Here is a 25,779-nt window from a genome sequence, read left to right as displayed (position 1 = left end):
GAAAAAAGTATTTTTCCTAGATTCAGATTATCTGTTAAACTTTTTGGTTTTTCAGACTCATATAACTAATTTCAAACTAAAATATTTTGAATGCCACAAAACCTTCTGCAAGTAGATGACAATTATATGTGAATAGAGAGGTTTTTGTAAGAACAACAATCTATAATGCTGAAGGATTGATTTTAGTGGGAAAGGCCAGATTTTGGTCCTTTAAAAATAGAAATTTTTGGTATGCTTTGTAACAGTTTAATCCTTTCATTTTTCCCTTTTCATGCATTTAATAAATAATATACACTGGATAAAAGCAAGCTGATGGGCCAAGATTCAAAATTTACACTAGAGCCTATAAGAAACAGCAGTGATGACCAAGAAGAGACACATTTCTCTGGAGCTGATGCACAGGAAATCAAGTCTCCAGTGCTAAACATCTACTAAGGCCAGCTATAAACACCGGGGAAGAAAGAGCAGAAAGCATGACTTTAAGAATCCAAAGGTTTGTCATGATGCTGAGTGAAAGCAGCCAATCTCAAAAGGGCACAGAGCATATGATTCCATTTATATGAATTGTCCAGCATAGGCATACCATAAAGATGGCAAAAAGATCATAACATGTAGGGGCTCAGGGACAGAAGAATGAGAAATGACTGCTAACAGGTACAAGCTTTCTTTCCAGAGGGACAATAAGGTTCTAAAATTAGATTGTGATGATGGTTGCACAATTCAGTGAACATATGAAAAACCACTGAATCGCATCCTTTAAAAGGGTGAATTTTGTGATATGTGAATTATCTCAGTAAAGCTGTTTTTAAAATGTGGGAAAAAAACCCCAGAATCCAACGGTCTGAACATAAGGCCTCATTCTGTCACTGAGGCCCTGTGACACCAGGTCCACATCTTCAGAGTATGTGCTGCTGGAGAGTTTATTCTTGTGCTTAAGTTTACTAACCAACAAAAACAAATCCAAAAATCCCTTAAGATACTTGAATACAGTTTATTGGCTAGTTTGAATAGCATTTTAATAGCAAAAGAAAATGTGTTTACATTATAATAGTTTACAACCATCTTTCAATCATCTTTTTTAATACAAAGTAAGCTGATATCAATTAAGACTTAGCATTTTAAACTCACCTCTATGATATATACAATAAGAAAGTTCCAGATACTGCTGTCTGGCCAATTCTTGCTGAAATGTAAACAAGTACACGAGCAACTTCCTTAACCACCTTGCATGGGGGTTGTTTAATCAGGGAATCGTAACAGAAACATGATTCTGAAAATTAAGCAAATGAATCTGTGCACACTCTGTTCTCTAAAAATACTTTTTTCTCTTGAGTTACAGTATATTTATACATTTTTACAAATTATACAAATCACTCCGTTTTCATTTCCACACCTTAACAATCCCATCTCTAGAAGCAGTCACGATGAAGCCCTGTGTCGTCTGGAATGTGGCAACATCCGTGATGATGTCATGGTGTCCCACAGGTAGAGACTCTGGGCCCCTCCGAGGGGCATCGTCACTCGGGCCCGCCTTCTGCTTATTCTGAATTTCCTGGTGGTGAAAAGTCAGGGAGAAAGCCAGAGTTAAAGTCTGCGGCACACTCCGCTGCTAGTCCCTATTCTTGTTTCTGGGTGTGCTGTTCTTGTTCAGGCTCTCCCCTTCATGCTCTCAGAGACTGAGCAGAAGGAGTAACCAGAGCCCAAGGTGATGGGCTAGGTTTCCTGTCACTGGACTCCATGAGGAGCCACTTACAAATGATGGGAAACTGACAAGACAATGTGTGCATGTTACCTTCTGTCACCATCAAAGGACAAAGGGAAAAAAACAAGAGGAGGAGATGACTGGGAGGTGGACCTAAACAAAGTCAGACACTAGAGCCCTGTCAGATGTCACTGTTATTTGTGAGGAAGGAAGGCCCTCATTACTGAGCACGTGCCTGGCTCAGCCCTGCCAGGTGTGTCATCCCTTCTGCAGTTGCTGCCTGACCCAAGAACACAAGATCAGATCTGCTGCTCACTAGCTGGCTGATCTTAGATAAGTTACTGAACTTTCTCACTTGTAGAGGGAAAATAAAGGCACTTCCTTATAAAGTTGTTTTAAGCACTTGGCAAGTACTTTGAGCAGTGTGCTTACACTGCACTACTGTTAATTAAACCTTAATATAAATTAAAACAAATATAGAAAAGCCAAGAGAAAATGTCTTTTTTTTTTTTTTGGTCTTTTTAGGGCCACACCTACAGCATATGGAGGTTCCCAGACTAGGGGTTGAATCAGCTGCAGCTGCCAGCCTACGCCACAGCCACAGCAATGCAGGATATGAGCCACCACTGCGACCGACACCACAGGTCATGGCAACACTAGATCCTTAACCCGCTGAGTGAGGACAGGGATGAAACCTACGTCCTCATGGATACTAGTCGGGTTCATTTCTGCTGAGCCACAACAGGAACACCCTAAAATGTATTTCTTAAATTCAAAGAAATAGTGCCACTCCTGGCCAAAGCCATTTATTTGAATCAATGTGATATTTACAAAAGCCATTTTTGTTCCCACAAAAGTTGAAAGTAAAAAGACTGCTTATACCTGGACAACTTCGGTGCCTTCAATGATTTTCCTGTAGTAGGACACAGAGGGAGAACTAGTGCTTCCTGCAACAACATAGGACCTCTCTGGATAAGCCAAGTCCCAAAACCTAGGGAAGAGGAAACAGATGGTGATACTCTCAAGAGGAAGGGGAGGAAGTAATGATCACCCGAGGGTACTCTTCAGGGCTATTTTTTTTTCTTTTGCATTAGGAAAAGAGATTTTTCTACAATAGCATAAAATTAGTCAGAAAATAGTAACAGTCATCCCTGCAAGATATGGATGATTTTAAATATTACAATACTGCTAATATCTATAGTAACACCCTAGTGTTAACTGTAGTATCCATCCACATTTTATTATCCTTCTCCTTTTAAGCGTTACATGTGAAGTGTCTCTATCAGATACCATACCTGATTTTCATGTCTGAGCCAGCTGTTAGCAGGATGGGGTTTCCATCTGCAGGACTACAGTAGAGGCCATGGACACTGTGAGGAGAAGGCTTAAAGGAAATGAAGATGAGTCACATGAGACACCAGAGTATCCCAATAAATAATGTCATAGTTCCTAGAGATGAGTCTGCCACCAGCAGTCAATGAAGAAATCAGAGACAAATTCTGCATGTCTTAGCTGCGTCTTTGGGATTTTAAAATGCATTTTTCTATATAGCATTCTGAATGTGGCAGAAGAGCCTGTTCAACATCCTGAAATCCTCTATTTGGGATGAGAAGGACCCAACTAGAGAAAAAAAATCTTTGCTGCCTTTTGTCCCAACAACACATCCTTTAAAAAATGTGACTAAGAGAGGCATGTTCCACTTTTTAGTGATCTAAGCTTTAATCTGATCTGTACTTTTCCTAATCAACCCCAATTTTACTGAGGTTCCCAAGAGCCATCCCAAACCCTACAGAGCTGGCAACCAAAACACCCACAGGAAGCAGACACCAGTAAGCCTGGGGAACTGGAAAGCCCAAGGCAGCACTTCCCAGCTAATACTTAATAAAAACCCAAACTTAAGGCATAACCCCAAGCCCCAACAAATATCATGTTTGGTGATAAGCCTGTGGGAGATTGTTCGGCCTTTATAATAAAATCTGGAGCAAACCTGTAACTCAGACAACGGTGGTGCCCCACTGGCCCAGAGTGTGAACCTTCTGTCACCTGTCTCCATGTCCCACATGGACACTTCGTTGTTGCCCTGGACAGCTGTGGGAAAGAGGCCAGAACATTACTCAGACAAGAACTCTGTTGCTCTCAAGGATCATCCAAGTCAGCCTACGCCCATTTCTATTTTTTCCCACCCCGCAAGAAATGCTCACAAGTGCTTTTAAATGACACTGTGACCCTATCACCGGACTGGTGTGCAAAAAAGAAATGTCTCTAAGAGCCTAAAGGTCAACAACCAGCTGGACAGAACTGTAGGGAGGAAAGGCAAAGCATAAACAGATTCTGCCCTCAAGAAACCTACAGTCTAGAAGGTCTTTCCTTTATATTCTTTTCTTTAAACAATATAAAGTATAAGACAATGAGCACAAAAAGAGAGAATGCAAAGTTCCACCTACATGCAGGAAGGCAAAGATCCCATCCAGTGGGTGAGAATCAAGGCTGCCTCGGGAAGGTCACTGGGACTTTTGGAAAGAACAGGTGAGGCTGGACAGACACAGGTGACACACAGATCACTTCAGGCAGGAAGGATGGAAGGGGCAAAGCACATATCCTTGTCTGGGTGTCATGGTCTGAATGGAGCACCTCTATGATGGGGAAGAGTTGGGGGTGAGAGCAGAGAAGGGTGGGTGCAGAGATTTTAGGAAAGAGAACCTGTAGGCCTGAGAGGAGACACTGTCCTGTCACTATTTTTGAGCAGGAGAATGACAATTCCTTCATTAATATGTACTGAACCAACATTTACTATGAGCCAATCACTGGCCTAGGTACTGAGGAAAAGAAGGCTAGTAATGTAAAAAATTCCCTGTATCATGGAATTTACAGTCTAGTGTGGACAACTCCCCAAAATGCAACCCTAAAGCCAGATTGGGTTTAGTTCAGGAAAAGGACAGGAAGCCCCCACGGCTGGAGCAGATGGACAGCAGAGATTAGTAAGGAAGGCCAAGTGCAGGTGGTGCTCCGTCCACTGCCCTCACACTGATTGCAGGGACCACATCACAGGCTCCTATGGCCTCAGGCTCCTGGTGTGTTGGGCCTGTGGTCAGCTAAATTAATAGTCCCAAATGCACACAAGCCCTACTCTCTGGAGTCTGTGTTACCTTCCTAATCTCCATAGACATGATTAAATCAATGGCCCTGGGATTGGCCGGGTGAGCCCTGCATGGAATCACGAGCGTCCTTTTAAGAGGGAGGCTGAGAGGACAGCAGCAGCAGAAGGCAATCTGACAGCAGAGTGAGATGCCATGGTGGCAGCTCTGAGGATGGAGGAAGGGGGCTGTGAGCCAAGGAGTACAGTCCCAGATGCAGGAAAGCAGGGCTCTCTGAGAGCCTCCCAGGGAGGTGGCTCTGCTGCCCACTGTGATTCTGGCCCAGCAAGACTCATTTCAAACTTCTGGCCTCCAGAACTGTTAGAGAATGAATGTATGTTGTTTCAAGCAACTGAGTTATGCTAATTTGTTGCAGTAGACACAGAGGACTAACAATAGCCTGTGGGAAGCCCCTAGGGGAGGTCAAATGAAGTCAGTCACCCCAGGCTGGCTGTGTCCTTGCATCAAAATCACTCTATTTCTTCCCAAATTCCAGCAGCCAGGCCCTCCTGCCTTCTGCTACTCTACTGGCACAAGCCCTATTTTATTGCACTGTGTTTTATGAGTCTCACACCCACACCTCTGTAAATAGTTCTTTTGACAATAAATCTTCCTCAAATTATCCTACCTTGAGTATGCCATCTGATTCCTGTTAGAACCCCAACCAATCAAGAGGGTCAGCAAGGTGCCAGGAACAGAGCCCATAAAGCCTCTGCCATGATGAGGAGTTTGCTGTTACTTGGAATGAGTCACAGAAGATGTGCAGCAGAAGAAAGTACAGTCTTAAGAGGGAAGAGTAAAAGCAGAGTTACAAGGATACTGCATTAATAGGAAAAAGAGATTATGGTGGTCTAGACTAGGGAGAGTGATGGAGATGGTAAAAGCTGGTCAATTCTGGATTATTTTAAGACAGACAATGCAGGATTGGCTGATGGAATGGAAGTGAGGTGACAGTGAAAGGAGAACCAAGGACAACACTAGGCTTCCTCCTGAGCACCAAGCATAAACGACTAACATTTCCTGGGACCATTACTGCAGGGAGAGGAGGCTTGTCTCAGAGGAGAAGGGAAGCTGATGGAGAGAAAACCACGTGTTCAGCTTGGATGGGTCAAATTTACATTGGCTCTTATATATAATCTTAGGAAAGAGTTTTAAAATCTAAAAAAATGTGGTACCGAAAGCCTGGGACCGGATGCAACCACACAGGGAACCAGTGTAGAAGAGGTTCAGACCAAGACTGAGCCCTGAGGCAGGCCACAGCTTAGAGGTCGGAAGAGGAGGAAGACCAACAAATCAATGAACAGGAGAGAACCAAGAGAGCAACATCTTTGAAGTAAGGTGAGGAAAGTGTTTTAGAGAGAGGAGTGATCAACCAAGTGACAAGTCACAAAAGAGGCAGGCTAAGTCACAGCCACTGAATCTGGCAACGCCATGACTGACAGCAGCAGTGCATGAAAGGGACTGTATAGATGAGTAGGGACCACAAAGAGCCCAGAGGCAAGAGGACCAATGAGGAAACTAAGAATAAAGAGATACTTAATCAAGCACTAATGTGTGCCAGGCTATATGTATGTTACATGGTTTATCTTAAATTCTTACAACTCTGCTAGTTAAGTATTTTTACCACATTTTACAGTTGAGGAAAATGAATTTCAAGGACTTGCCCATCTTGCCCAAAAATAACAAGAAAAGGTGAGTAGCCAAGGAGAAGGGGAGGAAAGTTTATAAGAAAAAACAGAAATATCAACAGAAAAGGCAGTTGAAAAGGATGAATCAAGGCTTTTACTTAACAGATTTCTAGGAAGATGGCGACAACTTTTGCAAAAATAGGGGAAGCAGGAGAAAGAAAACAAAGGGAAGGGAAATGGTGGCATACAAGAAAGGAAGGTGTGGTGGTGACTGACAAGATCATTTTAAAACATGACAGTGAGGTATCAATGGTGGAAACTTCCATACTCAGAAGTGAACAAAAGCAAGCATTTGGCTCATATGTAAAATAAAACTCTAGGAGTATGAGCCTGGGCAGCTGGGTCTTCTGTGCTTTCTAAGCAAGCCCCACAACACCGAGAACCAGCCCTCCCTCTTACCAGCAATCACCCAGGACTGATACAGCGGGTGCATGGAGAGGCGTCTTATGCGGGCCCTGGAAGGGTGGAAGTGACTGGAAATTGGCAGCTGGAACCTCATGTCCCAACACGCCATGGTGCCGCTGCTTGTCCCTGAGAGGAAGAGAAGCCCAGAAAGTGACCACCTCATGGTAAAGCATAGCAGACTACATTTATCAAGTGGTAATCCACGAGCAGGAACTTCATACAGATGTATGTTCAACCTGGCTTAGAAACTAAGATAAAGGCTTTGTTCTCAGGAACCTACTCCCTGCCCTCTCACCCCCCCACCCCCGGCTACAAACAGTACCTTATACCAAAGATACAAAGTGCCAGCACAATGCTATTACAAAACTGTCAGACAAATGTAAATTGAAAATGAATAATGCATTAATTACTGACACTGTCATTAATTGCCAAAGGCACTCACACAAAAAAACAGAAGGCCTAGAGAAGACATAAATTGAATCTGGTAACTCAAAATGTTCAGACTGCCTTAAATAACCAGCATTCATTCATCACTTTACCCATCCCAAAGCGGCAATGGCTTTGCAGCTGTCATCAGATTTCAGTCATTTCCATGTGCCTTTTCTGAAACATTCTAGAGACAAGCATGGGTGTCCAATCACAGCAGAATTGGAATAAACTGTGATAAATACCTGCATATTTGCCCATGACAATTTAAACCTCACAGAGAGAAGCCCCCGCACACACATCCTAAGGAATAATACCCACCCTAACACTGAGGTTGGTCTCCTATTCCAGTGGAGAGATGAGGGTAGGAAAAGACAAAAGGGGAAGACAAAAGATGAGGGTAGATAGTCCTTCTGTCTATCACCCTACTCCACTCCAGGACACAGGCAGTATACTGGCTGCCCTCAGGGCTGATGGGGTACCTCAGGGCCACTGGTGCCATCTATTGATCTGCTATAGTGTGATGTCTGCTCTCCTAGGCCTGGCCAAATGGGAATCAATAAGCTGTAGTACTTTCTAAAGGCACAGGTTCAAAGCCCAAGGAGGTAAAGGTGAAACTAAATCAGAGGAAAGCAGCGAGCAAGATCACATCTTATTAAAGGTACTTCTTCAGGATCTGAGCAAAGGTGAGCAGGGAAGACTCATGGGGCAAGAAACCACGGCTTAGCTCTTCTCCTGTGATGGATGCTTTTACCACATTAAAACCTCAAAGGATCCCTGAAGGATCAGCCCTATTTGATGATGAGGATACTAACACTCCAAAGAGGTAAGCAGCTTGCTTGAGATTACTGGAATTTAAAACCAAGTGTGCTCAAATTCAAATACTCAATGCAAAAAAAAAGGGAAAAAAAGGACAAAGAAAAAGAAAGAAGTTCCCTTGTGGTATAGTGGGTTAAGGAACCAGCATTGTCACTGCAGTGGCTGGGGTCACAGCTATGGTACAGGGTCAATGCCTGGCCCAGGAACTTTCACATGCCATGGGCATAGCCAATAAAAATAAAAATAAAATAAACAAATGCTCTCATCTATACACCAAGCCTGCTGCTTCCCTAGCAGAATAAGAGAATGCCAGCTAATATGATCACCACAGTGATTATAAAGAGGCTCATTTAAGAATGAAGACAAAGAGGAAACTGTTTTATGTGTTGGGATATTAGTTTGTTTTTCAAATCTGTTTTTAATGAAAAAAATTAAAATGCAAGTGATTATAACATAATAATTACAAGGAAAAAAGGACATGGGGGGTAAATAACCAATGAAGAAAAGGAAAGAGCTTTCCTAAGAAGGCAAGTCAAGGACTGATGCAGAGGGCAGCTCACCGATGCAGAGCCAGCACTGGTGGATGTCCACAGCAAAGGAAGTGATGAGGCCCGACTTCAGATCGTGCCTTAGTGTCCAGGCATTGCTGGACGAACGGAGGTCCCAGCCCACCAGTGCGCCGTTCACGGTGGCATAGGCCAGCACAGACTGTGCCCCAGAGTTGAAGTGATGCATGTCCACCACACAGCCATCCTCCTTCTGGTCTAGAACTCTAAGGAAATACACACGTCATAAGGCAAAGACTTCTCCAGTCACTAAAAACACAGCATCCATCTCCATTGAGGATGAATGCATATACTATCTACAGTCAAGAATTAAAAACTGAGACCCAGAGTTCCCATTGTGGCACAGTGGAAACGAATCCGACTAGGAACCATGAGGTTGCGTGTTCGAGCCATGGCCTTGCTCAGGTGCTTAAGGATCCGGCATTGCCATGAGCTATGGTGTTGGTCACAGACGCAGCTCTGATCTGGAGTTGCTGTGGCTGTAGCGTAGGCCGGCAGCTACAGCTCCGATTAGACCCCTGGCCTGGGAACCTCCATATGCCACTGGTGCGGTCCTAAAAAGAACCAAAAAAAAAAAAATTATCTCAAAGAAATTAACCTTTATACAGGGAATATGTTAAATAAAAGAAGATTTTGAACTAAGCAAAAAAAAAAAAAAAAACTGAGACCCATCAAGATAGTTGGGTATTTTTTTTTTGTCTTTTGTCTTTTTTGTTGTTGTTGATGTTGTTGCTGTTGTTGCTATTTCTTGGGCCGCTCCCGCGGCATATGGAGGTTCCCAGGCTAGGGGTTGAATCGGAGCTGTAGCCACCGGCCTACACCAGAGCCACAGCAACGCGGGATCGTTAACCCACTGAGCAAGGGCAGGGACCGAACCCGCAACCTCATGGTTCCTAGTCGGATTTGTTAACCACTGCGCCACGATGGGAACTCCATAGTTAGGTATTTTTAAAAAATTATTTCAGAGTTGTAAGAACAGTACACAGAATTCCATATATCCTTCACTCAGCTTCCCCTCATGCCAACACTTTACATAAACATAGAACATTTATCAAAACTAAGGGATTAACTTGATTTACAGTCCTGGTAAGATATAAAACACATTCAGGTTTCATCAGTTTACCCACTGGTGACTTAAGTGCTCCTGGCATTTTGCTGCCACGTCCCCTTGATCTCCCTAACCTGTGACAGTGCCTCAGTCTGTCCTCTTTCACAACCCTGACATTTCTGAAGATTACTGGTTAGTTATCATATAGAATGGCCCTCAGTTCAGGTTTGCCTCATGTGTTCTCACAAATGGACTGAGTTGGTGCCTTATTGAGAAGGAGAGCACATGTGTGACATTCCTGTCTCAAAGCACCTGATGTCAGCATGTGCTGCTAGTGGTGTCACCTGGATCACATGGCCAAGATGGCATTTGCTAGGATCCTCCATTATAAACTTACTATTTCTTATTTTTTCATTATAACTACTCTATATTTATGGGAAAAACTTTTAAGACTATGCAAAAATCCTGTTTCTGCACAGACCTTTGTCCACTAGTTTTAGGATCTGTGGACAGATCATGCCTGCATTGTCCTAATGGTGACTTTCTACTTCCCTTAGTCTTTCTATAACTCACTAGAATTCTTCTGTGAGGAAGAGCTGACACTTTTCTATGCGCTCATCTCTATCAGTATGGACTCGGGAATATTTATTTTATTCTGAGTTACGACCCAGCACTATTCCACTGCTTCTCTTGTTGCTCAGGCTGCTCCAAGTCCACCACGGAAAGCTCTGTCACGTTGGCTCTATGCCCTTGCCATTTGCTTTTACTGACCACTTCCTAACTTTCTGGTATCACAAGATGCTCCAGGTTCATCTTGTATTTTCCAAGAATCAACCAGTTCTTCAAGGAGCCCTGGTTCCATTTATTAGTGAATGGTATTTAAAAAACAAGGTCTCTAAGCTCAGTGCTCGTTGTTATAGGGAAGCCCTTGTGTCTAGACCCTGTAGTGGCCACAGCTTGGAAATAATTCTGTATACCAGCCTCATGCATGCAGACATCTCTTATTTCTGTATCTATTTGTGCATGTACATTCAAGTACACATATATATATACACACGTGTGTATATGCGTATACACACACGTATCATGAGTCCTACTGAGTCCATATTAACATCTATCCAGCACCACGCTTCATTCTAGCCAGCCCCCTGTTCTTGTTTGTAATTTCTTTCCTCCACAATGAGCAACTTGATTTTCATTATCTGCCAAATTTACTTATCTGTTCAACCCTAGTATACAAATAGTTTGGAATTGTTAAACCATACCCCTGTAAAAAACAACCAACTAAAAGAATGGATATCTCTCTATATATATAACTGAATCACTTTGTTGAACAGTAGAAATTGTCACAATATTGTAAATCAACTATACTTCATTATAAAACTTTTTTTAAAAATGAAAGAAAAAAAAGAAAAACTAACTAGAATACAGTGTGTTAGAGCTCAGCTCCTTTTGTCTTGAAGCACCAATTAAACCATTGTTTTCCCACCTTGTCCAGCTGCCTCCCGTATTCCCCTCTCTCTTACATATGACTACACAATTCATCTGCACAACCATTATATGACTATCATGGGCTACATGCTAACTCTCCCCTGATATCCTAGCTGGTTTTGTTTTTGTTTTTTAAGTCTTACCTAAAATTCACTTTCTGTGGTATACAATTCTATGCATTACAACAAATACATTTCACATATCTTCTACTACAGAACCACACAGAACAATTTCACACTCCAAAATGTATCTTGTGCAGCCCCTCTGCAGTCAGCCTCTAAGCCCATTCCCACCCTGTAGCAATCACAGATCTCTTTTCCTCCTGATAACTTCATGTTTTCCAGAATGTCATAAAATTGGAAACACAACATAACTTTTTAAGTCTGACTTCTTTCATTAGAAAAAGATTTAAGATGGCCAGCAAACACATGAAAAAATGTTCAACATTCCTGATTATAAGAGAAATGCAAATCAAAACTACCATGAGATACCACCTCACACCAGAAAGAATGGCCATGATTAATAAATCCACAAATAACAAGTGCTGGAGGGGCTGTGGAGAAAAGGGAACCCTCCTGCACTGCTGGTGGGAATGTAAACTGGTACAGCCACTATGGAGAACAGTTTGGAGATACCTTAGAAATCTATACATAGAACTTCCATATGACTCTGCAATCCCACTCTTGGGCATATATCCGGACAAAACTCTCCTTAAAAGAGACACATGCACCTGCATGTTCATTGCAGCACTATTCACAATAGCTAGGACATGGAAGCAACCCAAATGTCCATCGACAGATGATTGGATTCGGAAGATGTATATATACACAATGGAACACTAGGATTCGGAAGATGTGGTATATATACACAATGGAACACTACTCAGCCATGAAAAAGAATGACATAATGCCATTTGCAGCAACATGGATGGAACTAGAGAATCTCATACTGAGTGAAATGAGCCAGAAAGACAAAGACAAATACCATATGATATCACTTATAACTGGAGTCTAATATACAGCACAAATGAACATCTCCACAGAAAAGAAAATCATGTACTTGGAGAATAGACTTGTGGCCGCCCGACTGGAGAGGGAAGGAGTGGGAGGGATCAGGAGCTTGGGGTTATTGGATACAACTTGGAATGGATTTACAAGGAGATCCTGCTGAGTAGCATTGAGAACTATGTCTAGATACTCATACTGCAACAGCACAAAGGGTGGGGAAAAAAAATGTATACATATAAGTGTAACTTGATCCCCATGCTATATGGCGGGAAAAAAAATAAAAGAAAAAAAAAAAAGAAAAAGAAAAAGATTTAAGATTCATCAACCTTGTTGCATGGGTCAATAGTTTGTTCGCTTTTATTACTGATAATAAAAAGTAGAAAAAATTATTGATTCCTTTTTTTTTCCTTTTTAAGTACTATTCCATGTATGGGTATACATGGTTTTTGTTTGTTTTTTTTAAGTTGAGGAATTTTTTTTAAGCTAAAAAGAGTATCATAAACATACCGGCCAGTCTCCATGATCAGTACATATCATGCTTTTGCACATGCTACTATTTTAGTTTTATCAAGGGTTAGCAAATATTTCCTGTAAGAAGTCAGGTAGTAAATATTTTAGGCTTTGCAAGTCACATACATTCCTATTGCATAGTCTATTTTTTTACAACCCTGTGAAAATGCAAAATCATTCTCAGTTCATCCTGCAGACTGCACTTTGCTAACCTGTCTCACAATCATATTTATAAACATTCCAAAACTGACTATATTCCCTAAAGTGATGATGAAAAAGTCCAAATGCCAAGTAAACTGTGAAAGGGTGCCATAAATCCTAATTGTTAAGAGCTACGGCAGCAGTTGGTCCCACTGAATGAAGGGCCTGTGGGCAGTTTCCTAGGAGCCTAGCACTGTCAGACAAAAAAAGTTAAGCACCTGGCACAGTCTTCCAATCTAGGGAGTCAGTGCTGCTCATGGCAGTGACATGTGCAGTAAAAGTGCTGTCAGCTGAGAGGCTCTCACGCACAAAATGCTTATGCTATACATAAGCTTAGCAGCATACTGAAATAAGTTTCCTCTGCTGAAATGACTTTTTAGTTAAAAGTCATTAGATGTGTCCTGGACAGAAGCTGCCCAAATCTGTTTAGTGAATATGTTAAAAATAATACAGTTTAATTACAAAGGCAAAACAAAATAAAAACAACCAATAAAATTATATAAACAAATAATAAAATCCCAGGTGACCCAATAAACACTCTTTCCTGCCTTAGCTACCCATTGGCCATGACTCATAATCCACTTCAACTGTAAGTATCTGCTCATTCTACTTTCTTCCTGGGGAGCTCACCAGTGTGTCTGCAGCACCTACATGACTACCCTACTTTGGCTAAATCTGGCCTTCATCCTTAGCCACCTGCAAGCTGACTCCCTGTCCCTGTCACATAGCACACTGTCACAATGCATTGAAATCACCCATTCACTGGTCTGTCTCTTCCCCTAGACTGTGATTTCTTCAAGAGTACAACATATCTTATTTGTCTCTGGAATCTTCAGTGTGTGGCACATACTAGTCAGCTGAAAAATTGTTCTGCTTGATCTTTAGTATCTTACCTTGCATGTGTTTAATCTACAGGCAGCCACAATTTATAAGAAGTGAAGGAAATTATTAAATAAAACCAGCCAGGATTTTGTTCTTAAAATGATAAGAAATCATCTAACTAAAAGCTCCAATCCATGTTCCCATCAACTCCAGAGGTTTTAATGCCAAGTGACAACTTGAGTTTTCTTTAATGAAGAACACTCACATTCTCAAAATTAGCCAGCCAGAGTTGGAAAAGAAGATGTAACTGGTAATTGAGTTAGTCAGACAGATTCTAGACTGGGATGGGCCACAGTTCAAAGCTACTTTTCTGAACTTATGACAAATTGGCAGAAAATAAGTTTCCTAAAATTTTGTGTGAAAATGTGAGTTGGAAACATAATTTTATTTCATGTGCTTAAAAAAAGAAGTACACTGTAACACGCCCTCAGTTGATCCAAACTGACTTAGAGAAGGACAGTTAATGACCCTAGTGCCCTAAATGCAGTTTAAAAAACACAAAAGATAGATACCTGCTTTGTAGAGGATGAATTTTAGGAGACTTGGGCAGTTTAGAAGCCTCAATTCCAAGAAGCTGGACAGCACCATTATCAGATGCTATGGCCAAGTAGTGGGAACCCTGGCAGAATGTGAGTGTCTTGACACGTCCTCCAATTCGGCTATACGTAAGAATAGATCTGCACAAAAGAAAAGCAAGATAGCATTTTTGAAAAGCCATGAGTATTACTGCTAATATTAAATAAATAGCCACATGATGATTAACAAACGAAAAAGTACTACTCCGAGGTCTGTTTTACTCCTTGACCTCGTAACAAAAACAATAATCTCCCTCAAAGGGTACAAGAATTCACAAATTCCCCTTTCATTAGCCTCCACAAGAGATGTATACTCACCCTTCTAAGGGGCTAGTCCCTTAAAATGTCACAGGTGCCAAACCTCCAAATTTATTCATCTCATCTTTTGTAATTTATTTATTTTTGTTATACAAGTTAATGTAATACATATTAAATATACAAAAGTTATTTAAATGCAGAAAAGAATACAGAAAAGCAAAAACATTTATAATTCTATGAACCAGAGAGTAACACTATTAACATTGATATGTATGCTTCCAGAGTTTTCTATGCAAATCACAATATACTCATATTTGCTTTTTAAATGAATATGGAATCATGTGTGTGTGTTGTGTGTGTATATCATGCTTCTCTAGTTCACTCTTTCTTTCCTTTCCTTTTCTTTGTAAGGCTGCACCTGCTGCATATAGAAGTTCCTGGGCTAGGGGTCAAATCGGAGCTACAACTGCCAGCCTACATCACAACCACAGCAACACTAGATCTGAATCACATCTGTGACCTACACCTCAGCTTGCAGCAACGCCATATCCTTAACCCCTGAGCAACGCCAGGGATTGAACCCCTATCCTCAGAGACACTGCGTCAGGGTCTTAACCCTCTGAGCCACAACAGGAACTCAACTAGTTCACATACAATAAAGGATAACATTTCAAAGGCTACAATTCAGAAAGTACAAGACAAGATGGCAGAGTAAAGGACCTAAGCTCACCTTCTCGCACACAAAAAACACCAAAGTTACAACTGCTGAACAACCATCAACAAAACAGACTAGGAAGCTACCCCCAAAAAGATATTCTATACCCAAACACAAAGAAGACGACACAATGAGACAGTAGGAGAAGGGCTTTGGCCACATAAGCAATCCCATACAAGCTGGGTGGGCAACTCACAAACTTTAAAATAACTAGTATCACAGAGGCTCTGCCACAGGAGTGAGAGTTCTGAACCCCACGTCAGGTTCCCACACCTGGGGGACTGGCATTGGGAAGAGGAGCCCCCAGAGCATTTGGCATTGAAAGCCAGCAAGGCATGTGAGCAGGAGCTCCATAGGAATGGGGAAAACAGAGCCCCTCTTCTTAGAGGGTATGCACAAGTTCTCACAATGCACTGGTCCCAGGGCAAAGCAGGCACCCATAAAAATCTGTGCCAGTACCACCTGCATGTCTTGGAGAACCACCTGGGAAAGCAGGGGGTAGCTGTGGCTCACTGTGGAGGAAGGACATTGGGGGCAGAGGTCCTAGGGAATAATCATTGGTGTGAACTCCCCTGGAGGTGGCCAATTTGGGAAAAGCTGACCTAGGCCACCAGTTCTGAGAAGCCCCAGGCCAAACAAGAAACAAGGTGAAAACAGAACCCCACCCATCAGCAGACAGGCTGCCTAAAGTCCTCCCAGGGAACAAAACCACCCCTAATCACCCCAGTGACAATTCCTCCCAACAGGAAGCAAGCCTCAAGCCCCTGTATCAACTTCACCCTGGTGGGGCAGACATCAGAAGCAAGAACAGCCTGCAGAAAGTGGACCATGCAGAACACCAGACAATGAAATGGCACAGAAATATTGAAAGCAGCTAAGGAAAAGCAGCAAATAACATACAAGGTAACCCAGATAAGGTTATGAGACAATTTTTCAGCAGAAACTCTGCAAGCCAGAAGAGAGTGGCATGATAAAGTGATGAAAGGAAAAAAAACCTACAACCAAGAATACCCTACCCAGCAGAGTACTCATTCAGATTTGAAGGAGAAATCAAAAGCTTTGCACACAAGCAAAAGCTAAGAGAATTCAACATTACTAACCAGCTTTACAATAAATGCTAAAGGAACTTCTCTAGGCAGAAAAGGCCACAACTAGAAACAAGAAAATTACAAATGAGAAGCCTTACCAGTTAAGGCAAACATATAGATAGCAAAGGCAGAAAATCATCAACACAAAAATGATATCAAAACCAGCAACCATGAAGAGAGAACAAATACAGGGTATTGGAAATGCATTTGAAATTAACACACCAGCAACTTTAAACAATTTTGTATATATATAGACTCCTATATCAAAATCTTATGGTAAGCACAAACCAAAAATCTACAATAGATACATACAAAAATGAGAAAAAGCAATCCAAACACAACACTAAAGATAGTCATCAAACCACAAGAGAACAAAAAAGGAATGGAAGAAAAAAGACCTACAAAAATAATTCCAAAGCAATTAACAAAATGGCAATAAAAACAAATATACCAATAATTAATTTAAATATAAATGGATTAAATGCTCCAACCAAAAGACACAGATTGGCTCAATGGATACAAAAACAAGACCCATATATATGCTGTCTACAAGAGACATCAGTTCTAGGGGTGCACACAGACTGAAAGTGAGAGGATGGAAAAAGATATTCCAGGCAAATGGAAATCTAAAGAAAGCTGTAGTAGCACTACTCATATCAAACAAAACAGACTTTAAAATAAAAAGGGTTACAACAGACAAAGAAGGACATTACATAATGATCAAATGATCAATCCAAGAAAAACATAACAATTGTAAATATGTATGCACCATACAAGCACCTCAATATATAAAGTAACTACAGCCATAAAAGGAGAAATAGACAACAACACAGTAATAGGGGGAACTTTACATCAATGGACAGATCATTCAGACAAAAAAATCAACAAGAAAACACAGGCCTTAAATGCACATATAGACCAGATAGACTTAACTGATATTTATAGAACACTGCATCTGAAAGCAGAATACACATTCTTTTCAAGTGCACATGGAAAATTCTCCTGGATAGATCACAATCTTGGATCACAAATCAAGCCTTGGTAATTTTAAGAAAACAAATCATCAAGCATGTTTTCTGACCACAATGCTTTAAGACTAAAAATCAACTACAAGGAAAAAAAAAACTGCAAAAAAACCTCACAAAAACACGGAGACCAAACAACATGCTACTTAACAACCAACAGATTAATGAAGAAATCAAACAATACTCAGAGACAAATGGAAACAACAATTCAAAACCTATGGGATGCAGCTGAAGCAGTTCTAGGAGGAAAGTTAATAGCAACACAAGCTTACCTCAGGAAACAAGAAAAATCTCTACCTAACCTTACACCTAGTTAAGAGAAAGAAGAATAAACAAAACTCAAAGTTAGTAGAAGGAAAGAAATCATAAATATTAGAGCAAAAATAAAATAGATAGGAAGAAAACAGTGAAAAGATCAATGAAACCAGAAGCTGGGTCTTCAAAAAGATCAATGCAAATGATAAACCCTTAGCCAGACTCATCAAGAAAAAAAGAGATGGCTCAAATCAATAAAATTTTGAAAGGAAAAAGAAGTTACAACAGACATCAGAGAAATATGAAGCATCATGATAAGACTACAACATGCAACTATGCCAATAAAATGGACAACCTAGAAGAAAAGGACAAATTCTTAAAAATGTACAATCTTCCAAGACTTAACTAGAAAGAAATAGAAAATATGAACAGACCAATCACAAGTATTGAAATCGAAACTGTGACTAAAAAAGTTCCAACTATGAGTTCCAGTTGTGGCTCAGTGGATTAAGAACCCGACATAGTGCCCATGAGGATGTGGGTTCAATCCCTAGCCTCACTCAGTGGGTTAAGGATCCAGCACTGCCACAAGCTGTGTGTAGGTCACAGATGCAGCTTAGATCTAGTTAGTGCAGCTGTGGCATAAGCCTGCAGTTACAGCTCCAAATCGTCCCCTAGCCTAGGAACTTCCATATGCTATAGATGTGGCTGGGGAAAAAAAAACTCTTCCGGGAAACTAAAGTCCAGGATTGGATGGCTTCACAGGTGAATTCTATCAAACTTTTAGAAAAGAGTTAACACTTATTCTTCTGGAACTATTCCCAAAAATTGCAGAGGAAGGAACATTCCCAAACTCATTATATGAGGCCACCATCACCCTGATACTAAAACCAAAGATGCCAACAAAAAGAAAATTACAGGCCAATTGATATCACTGATGACTACAGATGCAAAAGTGCTCAAAAAAATTAGCAAACTAAAAACAATACATTAAAAGGATCATACACCATGATCAAGTGGGATTTATTCCTCGGATGCAAGGATTTTTCAATATTTGCACATCAATCAATGTGAGGCACCCCATTAGCAAACTGAAAAATAAAAACCATGTGGTCATGAATAACAGAAAAAGCTTTTGAAAATATCCAACACTAATTCATGGTAAGACCCCTCCAGGAGTTCCCACTGTGGCTCAGCAGTAACAAACCCAACTAGTATCCATGAGGACATGGGTTTGATCCCTGGCCTCGCTCAGTAGGTTAAGGATCCAATGTTGCCATGAACTGCGGTGTAGGTTGCAGATGTGATTTGGATCTGGCTTTGCTGTGACTGTGGTACAGGCCAGCAGCTGTAGCTCAGATTCAACCCCTAGCCTGGGAACTTCCATATGCCACAGGTACAGCCCTAAAACAGGAAAAAAAGAAAAAAAAAAAAAAAAGAGGAACCTTTCAGAAAGTGGGCACAGAGGGAAACTACCTCAACATAATAAAGGCCATATATGACAAAATCACAGCTAACATCATTCTCAATGGTGAAAAGCTGAAATAATTCCTCCTAAGATCAGGAACAAGACAAGGATGTCCACTCTCACCGCTTTTATTCAACATAGTTTTGGAAGTCCTAGCCATGACAATCAGGGAGGCAAGAATATACAGTAGAGAAAAGACAGTCTCTTCAATAACTGGTGCTAGGAAAACTGAACAGCTACTGAATGAAATTTGAACACTCTCTAACACCATACACAAAAGAATGAAAATTGAACACTCTCTAACACCATACACAAAATTGAACTTTACCAAAATATAAAACCAGATACTATAAAACTTATAGGAAAACAAAAGAATGAAAATTTGAACACTCTCTAACACCATACACAAAATTGAACTTTACCAAAATATAAAAAGAATGAAATTTGAACACTCTCTAACACCATACACAAAATTGAACTTTACCAAAATATAAAACCAGATACTATAAAACTTATAGGAAAACATACACAGAACACTTGACATAAACCACTGTGGTGTCTTTTCCAATCTACCTCCTAGAGTAATGAAAATAAGAACAAAAATAAACAAATGAGACCTGATTAAAGTTTTGCACAGCAAAGAAAACCATAAATAAAATGAAAAGACAATTCACAGAATGAGAGAAAATATCTGCAAATGAGGTGACTGACAAGGGATTAAAATACACAAACAACTCATGTAGCTCAATATCAAAAAAAAATCAAACAACCCAAATCAAAAAAGTGGGCAGACAGATCTAAACAGACATTTCTCCAAAGAAGACATACAGATGGCCAAAAAACACATGAAAAGATGCTCAACATTTCTAATTATTAGAGAAATGCAAATCAAAACTATGCTGAGGTATACCTTACACCAGTCCAAATGGCCAGTATAAAAAAATCTACAAACAATAACTGCTGGACAGGGCGTGTAGAAAAGGGAACCCTTCTACAACTGTTGGTGGGAATGTAAATTGGTACAACCACTATGGAAAACAGTATTTAGCTTCCTGAGAAAACTAAAAATATATCAAATATGATCCAGCTATCCCACTCCTGGGCAAATATACTAACTCTAATTTGAAAAGATACATGCATCCCAATGGTCACTGTAGTACTATTTACAAGAGCCAAGATATGGAAGCAACCTAAATGTCCATCGACAGAGAAATGGATAAGTAAGATGTGGCACATAAATACAATGGAATACTACTCAGTCATAAAGAAGAATGAAATAATGCCATTTGTAGCAACAGGGATGGACCTAGAGATTATCATACTAAGTGAAGTCAGAGAAAGACAAAACATCGTATGACATCAATTATATGTGGGATATAAAAAAAAAGGGATACAAATGAACTTATGTGCAGAACAGAAACAGACTCACAGACTTTGAAAACAAACTTAGTTACCAAAGGGGAGAGGTTACGGGGAGGGACGGATTTGAGAATTTGGACTGGCATACGCACACTGGTATATGGAATGGTTGGCCAACAAGGACCTGCTATATATAGCACAAGAAACCTCTATGCTATATTCTGTGATAATCTATGTGGGAAAACAATCTCAAAAAGAATGGATGTGTGTATAACTGAATCACTCTGTTGTACAGCAGAAATTATAACATTGTAAATCAACTATATTTCATTAAAACTTAAAAAAGTATACAATTAAATGATTTCAATATATTAACAGAATTCTCCAAAGATCATCAGTATCTAATTCCATAACATTTCATCATTTCTTAGAAACCCAAAAGCGAACCCATTTCAAACCCATGAAAATTCAGTCCCCATTTTCCCTTTCCCCCAACCCCAGGAAACAAATCTACTTAAATTTCCTACCAATTCTTCTAGTCTGGATGTTTCATATAAATGAAGTCATACATTATGTGGCCTTTTGAATCTGGTTGCTTTCACTATGCATAATATTTTCAAGGTTCATCCAAACTTTTTGATGGCTGTATTTCATTCCATCATATGAGTATACCACAGTCTGTTTATCCGTTCATCAGCTGGTGAAGCTTTGTGTTGTTTCCACCATGTATCGGTTATGAATAATGCTCCCTCGAGTATTTGTATGTAAGCCTTTGTGTGAACGTATGTCTCAACCACAATGCCTGCATGGCCCAGCCAGCACAGCAGGCCAGCAAAGCAAGCCAGGGACAAGTTGATGGGAGTGATGAAGACGCCAGTGTGCTTCATCTCTCACACTTGCTCAGGCTCGCTCTTCCCTTTGATATTAAGATATAATTTACATAACATAAAATTCACTTTTAAAGTGAATAAAGGGATTTACACCATAGTCACTAAGTTTTGCAACCATCACAATTATCTAATTTGATCACTCCAAAAAGAAACCCTGTACCCATTAGTATTTACTCCCAATACCCCCTCAATCCCAGCCAGCTCCTGGCAACTACAAATCTACTTTCTCTATGGACTTGCCTGTTACTTTATGGGTATTTCATACAAATAGAATCATACAATATGCTAGCTATCCTTTGGACCAAGTTTCTTTCACTTATCATGTTTTCAGGTTTCTTTCCTGTTTTAGCATGCATCAGATCTTTTATGGCTAAATAATACTTCATTGTATGGCTACACATTTATTTATTCATTCAAAAACTGATTAAAAATTGTGGTTCCTGCTTTTTGGCTATTATGAAAAATGTTACTATGAATACTGTGTATAGATTTTCATGTGAACAAATCATTTTCAACTCTCAGGTTTATACCTATGAATGAAACTGCGGGGTCATAAAGTAACTCTATGTTTAGCATTAGAGAAACTTCCAAGTTTTTCCAAACTGCACCATTTTACATTCCTACAAGCAATATATGAAGGTGCCAATTTCTCCACATCATCTCCAATGCTTGTTACCGTCTTTTTGATTATAGACATTCCATTGGGTGTGAAGTGGTATCTCACTGTGATTTTGATTTGCATTTCCCTAGTGATGTGGAATATCTTTTTTTGTATACTTATTGGTTCTATTTAAATAGACATCTAGTCACCCCTTAGTATCCTTGGGGGATTGGTTCCAGGATCCCTAGCATATTCCAAAATCAGTGGATGCTCAAGTTCCTTACACTAAGCCCTCTGTATCTAAGGGTTCCACACCTACAGAAAATATTCTATCCATGGCTGGTTGAATCTGCAGAAGTGGAATCCACAGATATGAAGAGCTGACTACATTTGAATCCTCTACTTTTTAAAAGAATTGTTTTTTCACTGTTGAGTTGAAAAAGTTCTTTATATATACCAGGTACTTAAACATATTTAAAAACATTTATCTCATACAGTGGGCTGTTCTTTCACAATGACAGTGTCCTCTAAAGCACAACTGTTTATAAATTGGTGAAGTAGCATGTATTTTTTTCTTGCCATTTGTGTTTCTGATTATCATATTTCAGAAATTCTTGCCTAATCCAAGGTCATGCTTATGCTTTCTTCTTAATGTTTTATGTTTAGCTCTTACATTTAGGTCTATGATCCATCTTGAAAAGTTATTGGGAAACTCATTCTTTTGCATGTGGATGCCCAGCAAGCTCAGCACCATCTGTTCAGGCTACTCTTTCCCCCATTCAACTCTCTCAGCACCCTTTTCAAAAAATAATGACTATACATATATTTCTGCATGTCAGTTCTATCCCAATGATTAATATAGTTATCCTTATGCCAGAAACACAGTGTCTTGATTACTGTAGACTTGTAGCAAATCTGGAAGTGTGAGCTCTCCATCTTGGTTCTTTCCTTTCAAGACTGTTTTGGCTATTTAAGTTCTTTGCATTTCTTTATGAATTCAGGATCAGAATTTCAATTTCTGCAGGAAAAAGGCAGCTGGAAATTTCATAGGGATTTCACTGACTATGTAGATAAACTTGGGGATGTTTTGCTCTCTTAACAATGTTATTAATTATTCCACTGAATGAACACTGGATGTCTTTCCACTTATTTAGGCCTTCTATAATTTTTTTCAAAGACATTTTGTAGATTTTAGTATTCAAGTCTTGGATTTTTTTTTTTTTTTGGTTACATTTATTCCCAAGTATTTTATTCTTTACTATGCTACTGTAAATGGAATTGTTTTCTCAATTTCATCTTTGGGTTGTTAACTGTAAGCATACAGAAATCAGCATATAGAAGTCCAAATGATCTTTGTACATAAATACATGATCTTGTATCCTGCAACTCTGAACTCAGTGTTAGTTCTAGTAGGTTTATCTTTTGTTGCTTACAACAGTATACACAGGTTCATACTGCCTGTTAAAAGATTAACAGAGACAGTTTTACTTCCTTTCCAATCTACATTCCTTATATTTCTCTTCCTTATCTAATTGCCCTGCCAAGAACATCTAGTGCCCTGCTGAATGAAAGCAGTGAGAGCAGACATTCTTATCTGGCTCACCTTAGGGGGAAATCTTTCAGTCTTTCACCATTAAGTACGATGTTAGCCTGATTTTTCATAGACGTCCTTATCAGTACTCATCTGGTACTAGTTTGTTGTTTTTAATCATAAAATGGTGTTAGATGTTATCAAATGCTTTCAGAGAGTCTTCTGAAATCATCTGTGTTCTTTATCATTCTATTAGTATACTTATTGACTGATTTCATATGTTGAAAAGCGTTTGCATTCTTGGGATAAAGTGCATTTAGTCGTGGTGCTATAATCCCTTTAATACGTTAATTTCAGTCTACCAGTATTTTGTTGAGGATGCTAATGTCAATATTAACTATGGGTTTCAGTCTGTTGTTTTCTTCTGATGTATTTGTCTGCTTGTGGTATCAGGGTAGCAATGGCCTTATAGAATGAGTCAGAAAATGACTTCTCACCTATTTTTTGGTAAGAGTTCTTAAAAAATGGGTGATAATTCATTAAGCATTTGGTACAATTTAACATGAAGCCATCTAAATAAAGCCTGGGCTTTTCTTTGTGGGAAGGTCCTTGTAATTACTAATTTAATCTTTTATTATAGGCCTATTCGGATTTTCTATTTCTTCTTGATTCACTTTGACAGTTTGTCTCTCTCCAGGAACCTGTGCATTTCATCTAGGTTATCTGATTTGCTGGCACACAAATGTTCACAGCATTCCCCTATAATCTCTAATAATGTACTAATACTATCTTCTCTTTCATTCCTAATTTTAGTAATTTGAGTCCTCTCCCTTTTCTTACTGGTTATTGTAGAAAAGATTTGCCAATTTCGATCTTTCCAAAGAACTGACTTTCTATTTTGCTGGTTTTTCTCCTTTATTTTCTACTCCCTATTTCATTTATTGCTTCCTTAGTCTTTATTATTTCCTACCTCCTACTAGCTATATCTTTACTTTGTTCTTCTTTTTTTAGATTTGTAAGGCTAATGCTAAGATGCTGACTTATTATCTTTCTTCTCTTCACATATAATGTTTACAGCTACAAATTTTTCTCAGAACACTCCTTTAGCTGCATCCATAAGTTCTGGTGTGTTATCACTTTCATTCATCTCACAGTATTCTCTAATTTCCCTTTGAACCACTGGTTTTTTGGCCTTGTGTTGCACAGTTGCCACAGATCTGTGATTTCACAAATTCCTTTCTGTTACTAATATCGAGTTTCATTCCACTGTGGTTAAAGAACATGTGGTTGATATGATTTAGTGCTTTTCAATTTATTGAGGCTTGTTTTCTGTGCTAGTACATGATTTAATTTGGAAGCTGCTCCATGCGACCCAAGAAGAATTTGCATTCTTCTGTAGTTAGGTGGAATATCCTACAGATGTTTGTTAGATCTGGTTGGTCTGCAGTGTTGTTCTTGTCTTCTATTTCCTTGTTGACATTATGCGTTGTTGATCTGTCCATACTGAAAACAGATTATTAAAGTCTCCAACTATTATTGTTTTCCCATTTGATTCTATCAGTTTTTTTACTCCATTTGGGTACTGTGTTGTTAGGTACATTTGTTTGTAACTGCTATATTTTCCTCATGTGCTGACCCTTTTGTTATTATAAAATATCTCTGCCTATTTCTAGCATCAATTTTTGTGTTGAACTTTATTTTATCTGATATTAGTACAGCCATTCCAGCTTTCTTTTAGGAGCTGTCTGAATACTGTATCTTTTATGGTTCTTTTACTCTCACACCATGTGTCTTTGAATCTAAAGTGTGTCTCTTGTGGACAATACACAGTCATATCATATTTTTTCATACTTTCTGCCACCTCTGCCTTTTGACTGCATTTAATGTTATTACTAGTAAGGTGGGACTTCTTTGACATATTTGTTTTCTCTGTCTTATGTAGGGGTTTTTTGTTGTTCTTCTATTCCTCCACTGCTGCCTTCTTTTGTGTTAAAAAAATATTTTCTAGTACACCATTTTAATTATCTAGTTTCTTTTACTATGTTTTTGAGTTTTAATAGATGTTTTTAAGGGTTTCTTTTAATGGTTTCCCTGGGAAACACAAATGACATCTATAAATAATCATTTTAATACCA

The 25,779-nt window shown here is 39.5% G+C and overlaps 1 protein-coding gene across 3 annotated transcripts in view; it reads right to left on the bottom strand.

Annotated features, from left to right (window-relative positions):
• Window positions 1-971: 971 nt before the first annotated feature.
• The window catches only part of PIK3R4 (phosphoinositide-3-kinase regulatory subunit 4), an 83,646-nt gene continuing 58,838 nt past the window's right edge, over window positions 972-25,779 (bottom strand). For all 3 annotated transcript variants that reach the window (XM_047768351.1, XM_047768360.1, XM_047768370.1), the window contains exons 14-20: window positions 14,392-14,556; window positions 8,735-8,946; window positions 6,924-7,055; window positions 3,690-3,790; window positions 2,998-3,086; window positions 2,585-2,693; window positions 972-1,552 (exon numbers count right to left, since the gene is read on the bottom strand). In XM_047768351.1, the coding sequence (XP_047624307.1) occupies window positions 1,382-1,552; window positions 2,585-2,693; window positions 2,998-3,086; window positions 3,690-3,790; window positions 6,924-7,055; window positions 8,735-8,946; window positions 14,392-14,556 (979 nt within the window). In that variant the 3' untranslated portion in view covers window positions 972-1,381. The remainder of the gene's footprint in view (window positions 1,553-2,584; window positions 2,694-2,997; window positions 3,087-3,689; window positions 3,791-6,923; window positions 7,056-8,734; window positions 8,947-14,391; window positions 14,557-25,779) is intronic.

This window comes from Phacochoerus africanus, chromosome 1 (assembly GCF_016906955.1).
Source record: "Phacochoerus africanus isolate WHEZ1 chromosome 1, ROS_Pafr_v1, whole genome shotgun sequence".
Lineage (NCBI taxonomy): Eukaryota > Metazoa > Chordata > Mammalia > Artiodactyla > Suidae > Phacochoerus > Phacochoerus africanus.
Note: the sequence above shows the minus strand (reverse complement) of the source record. Positions and strands in the feature narration are given on the sequence as shown.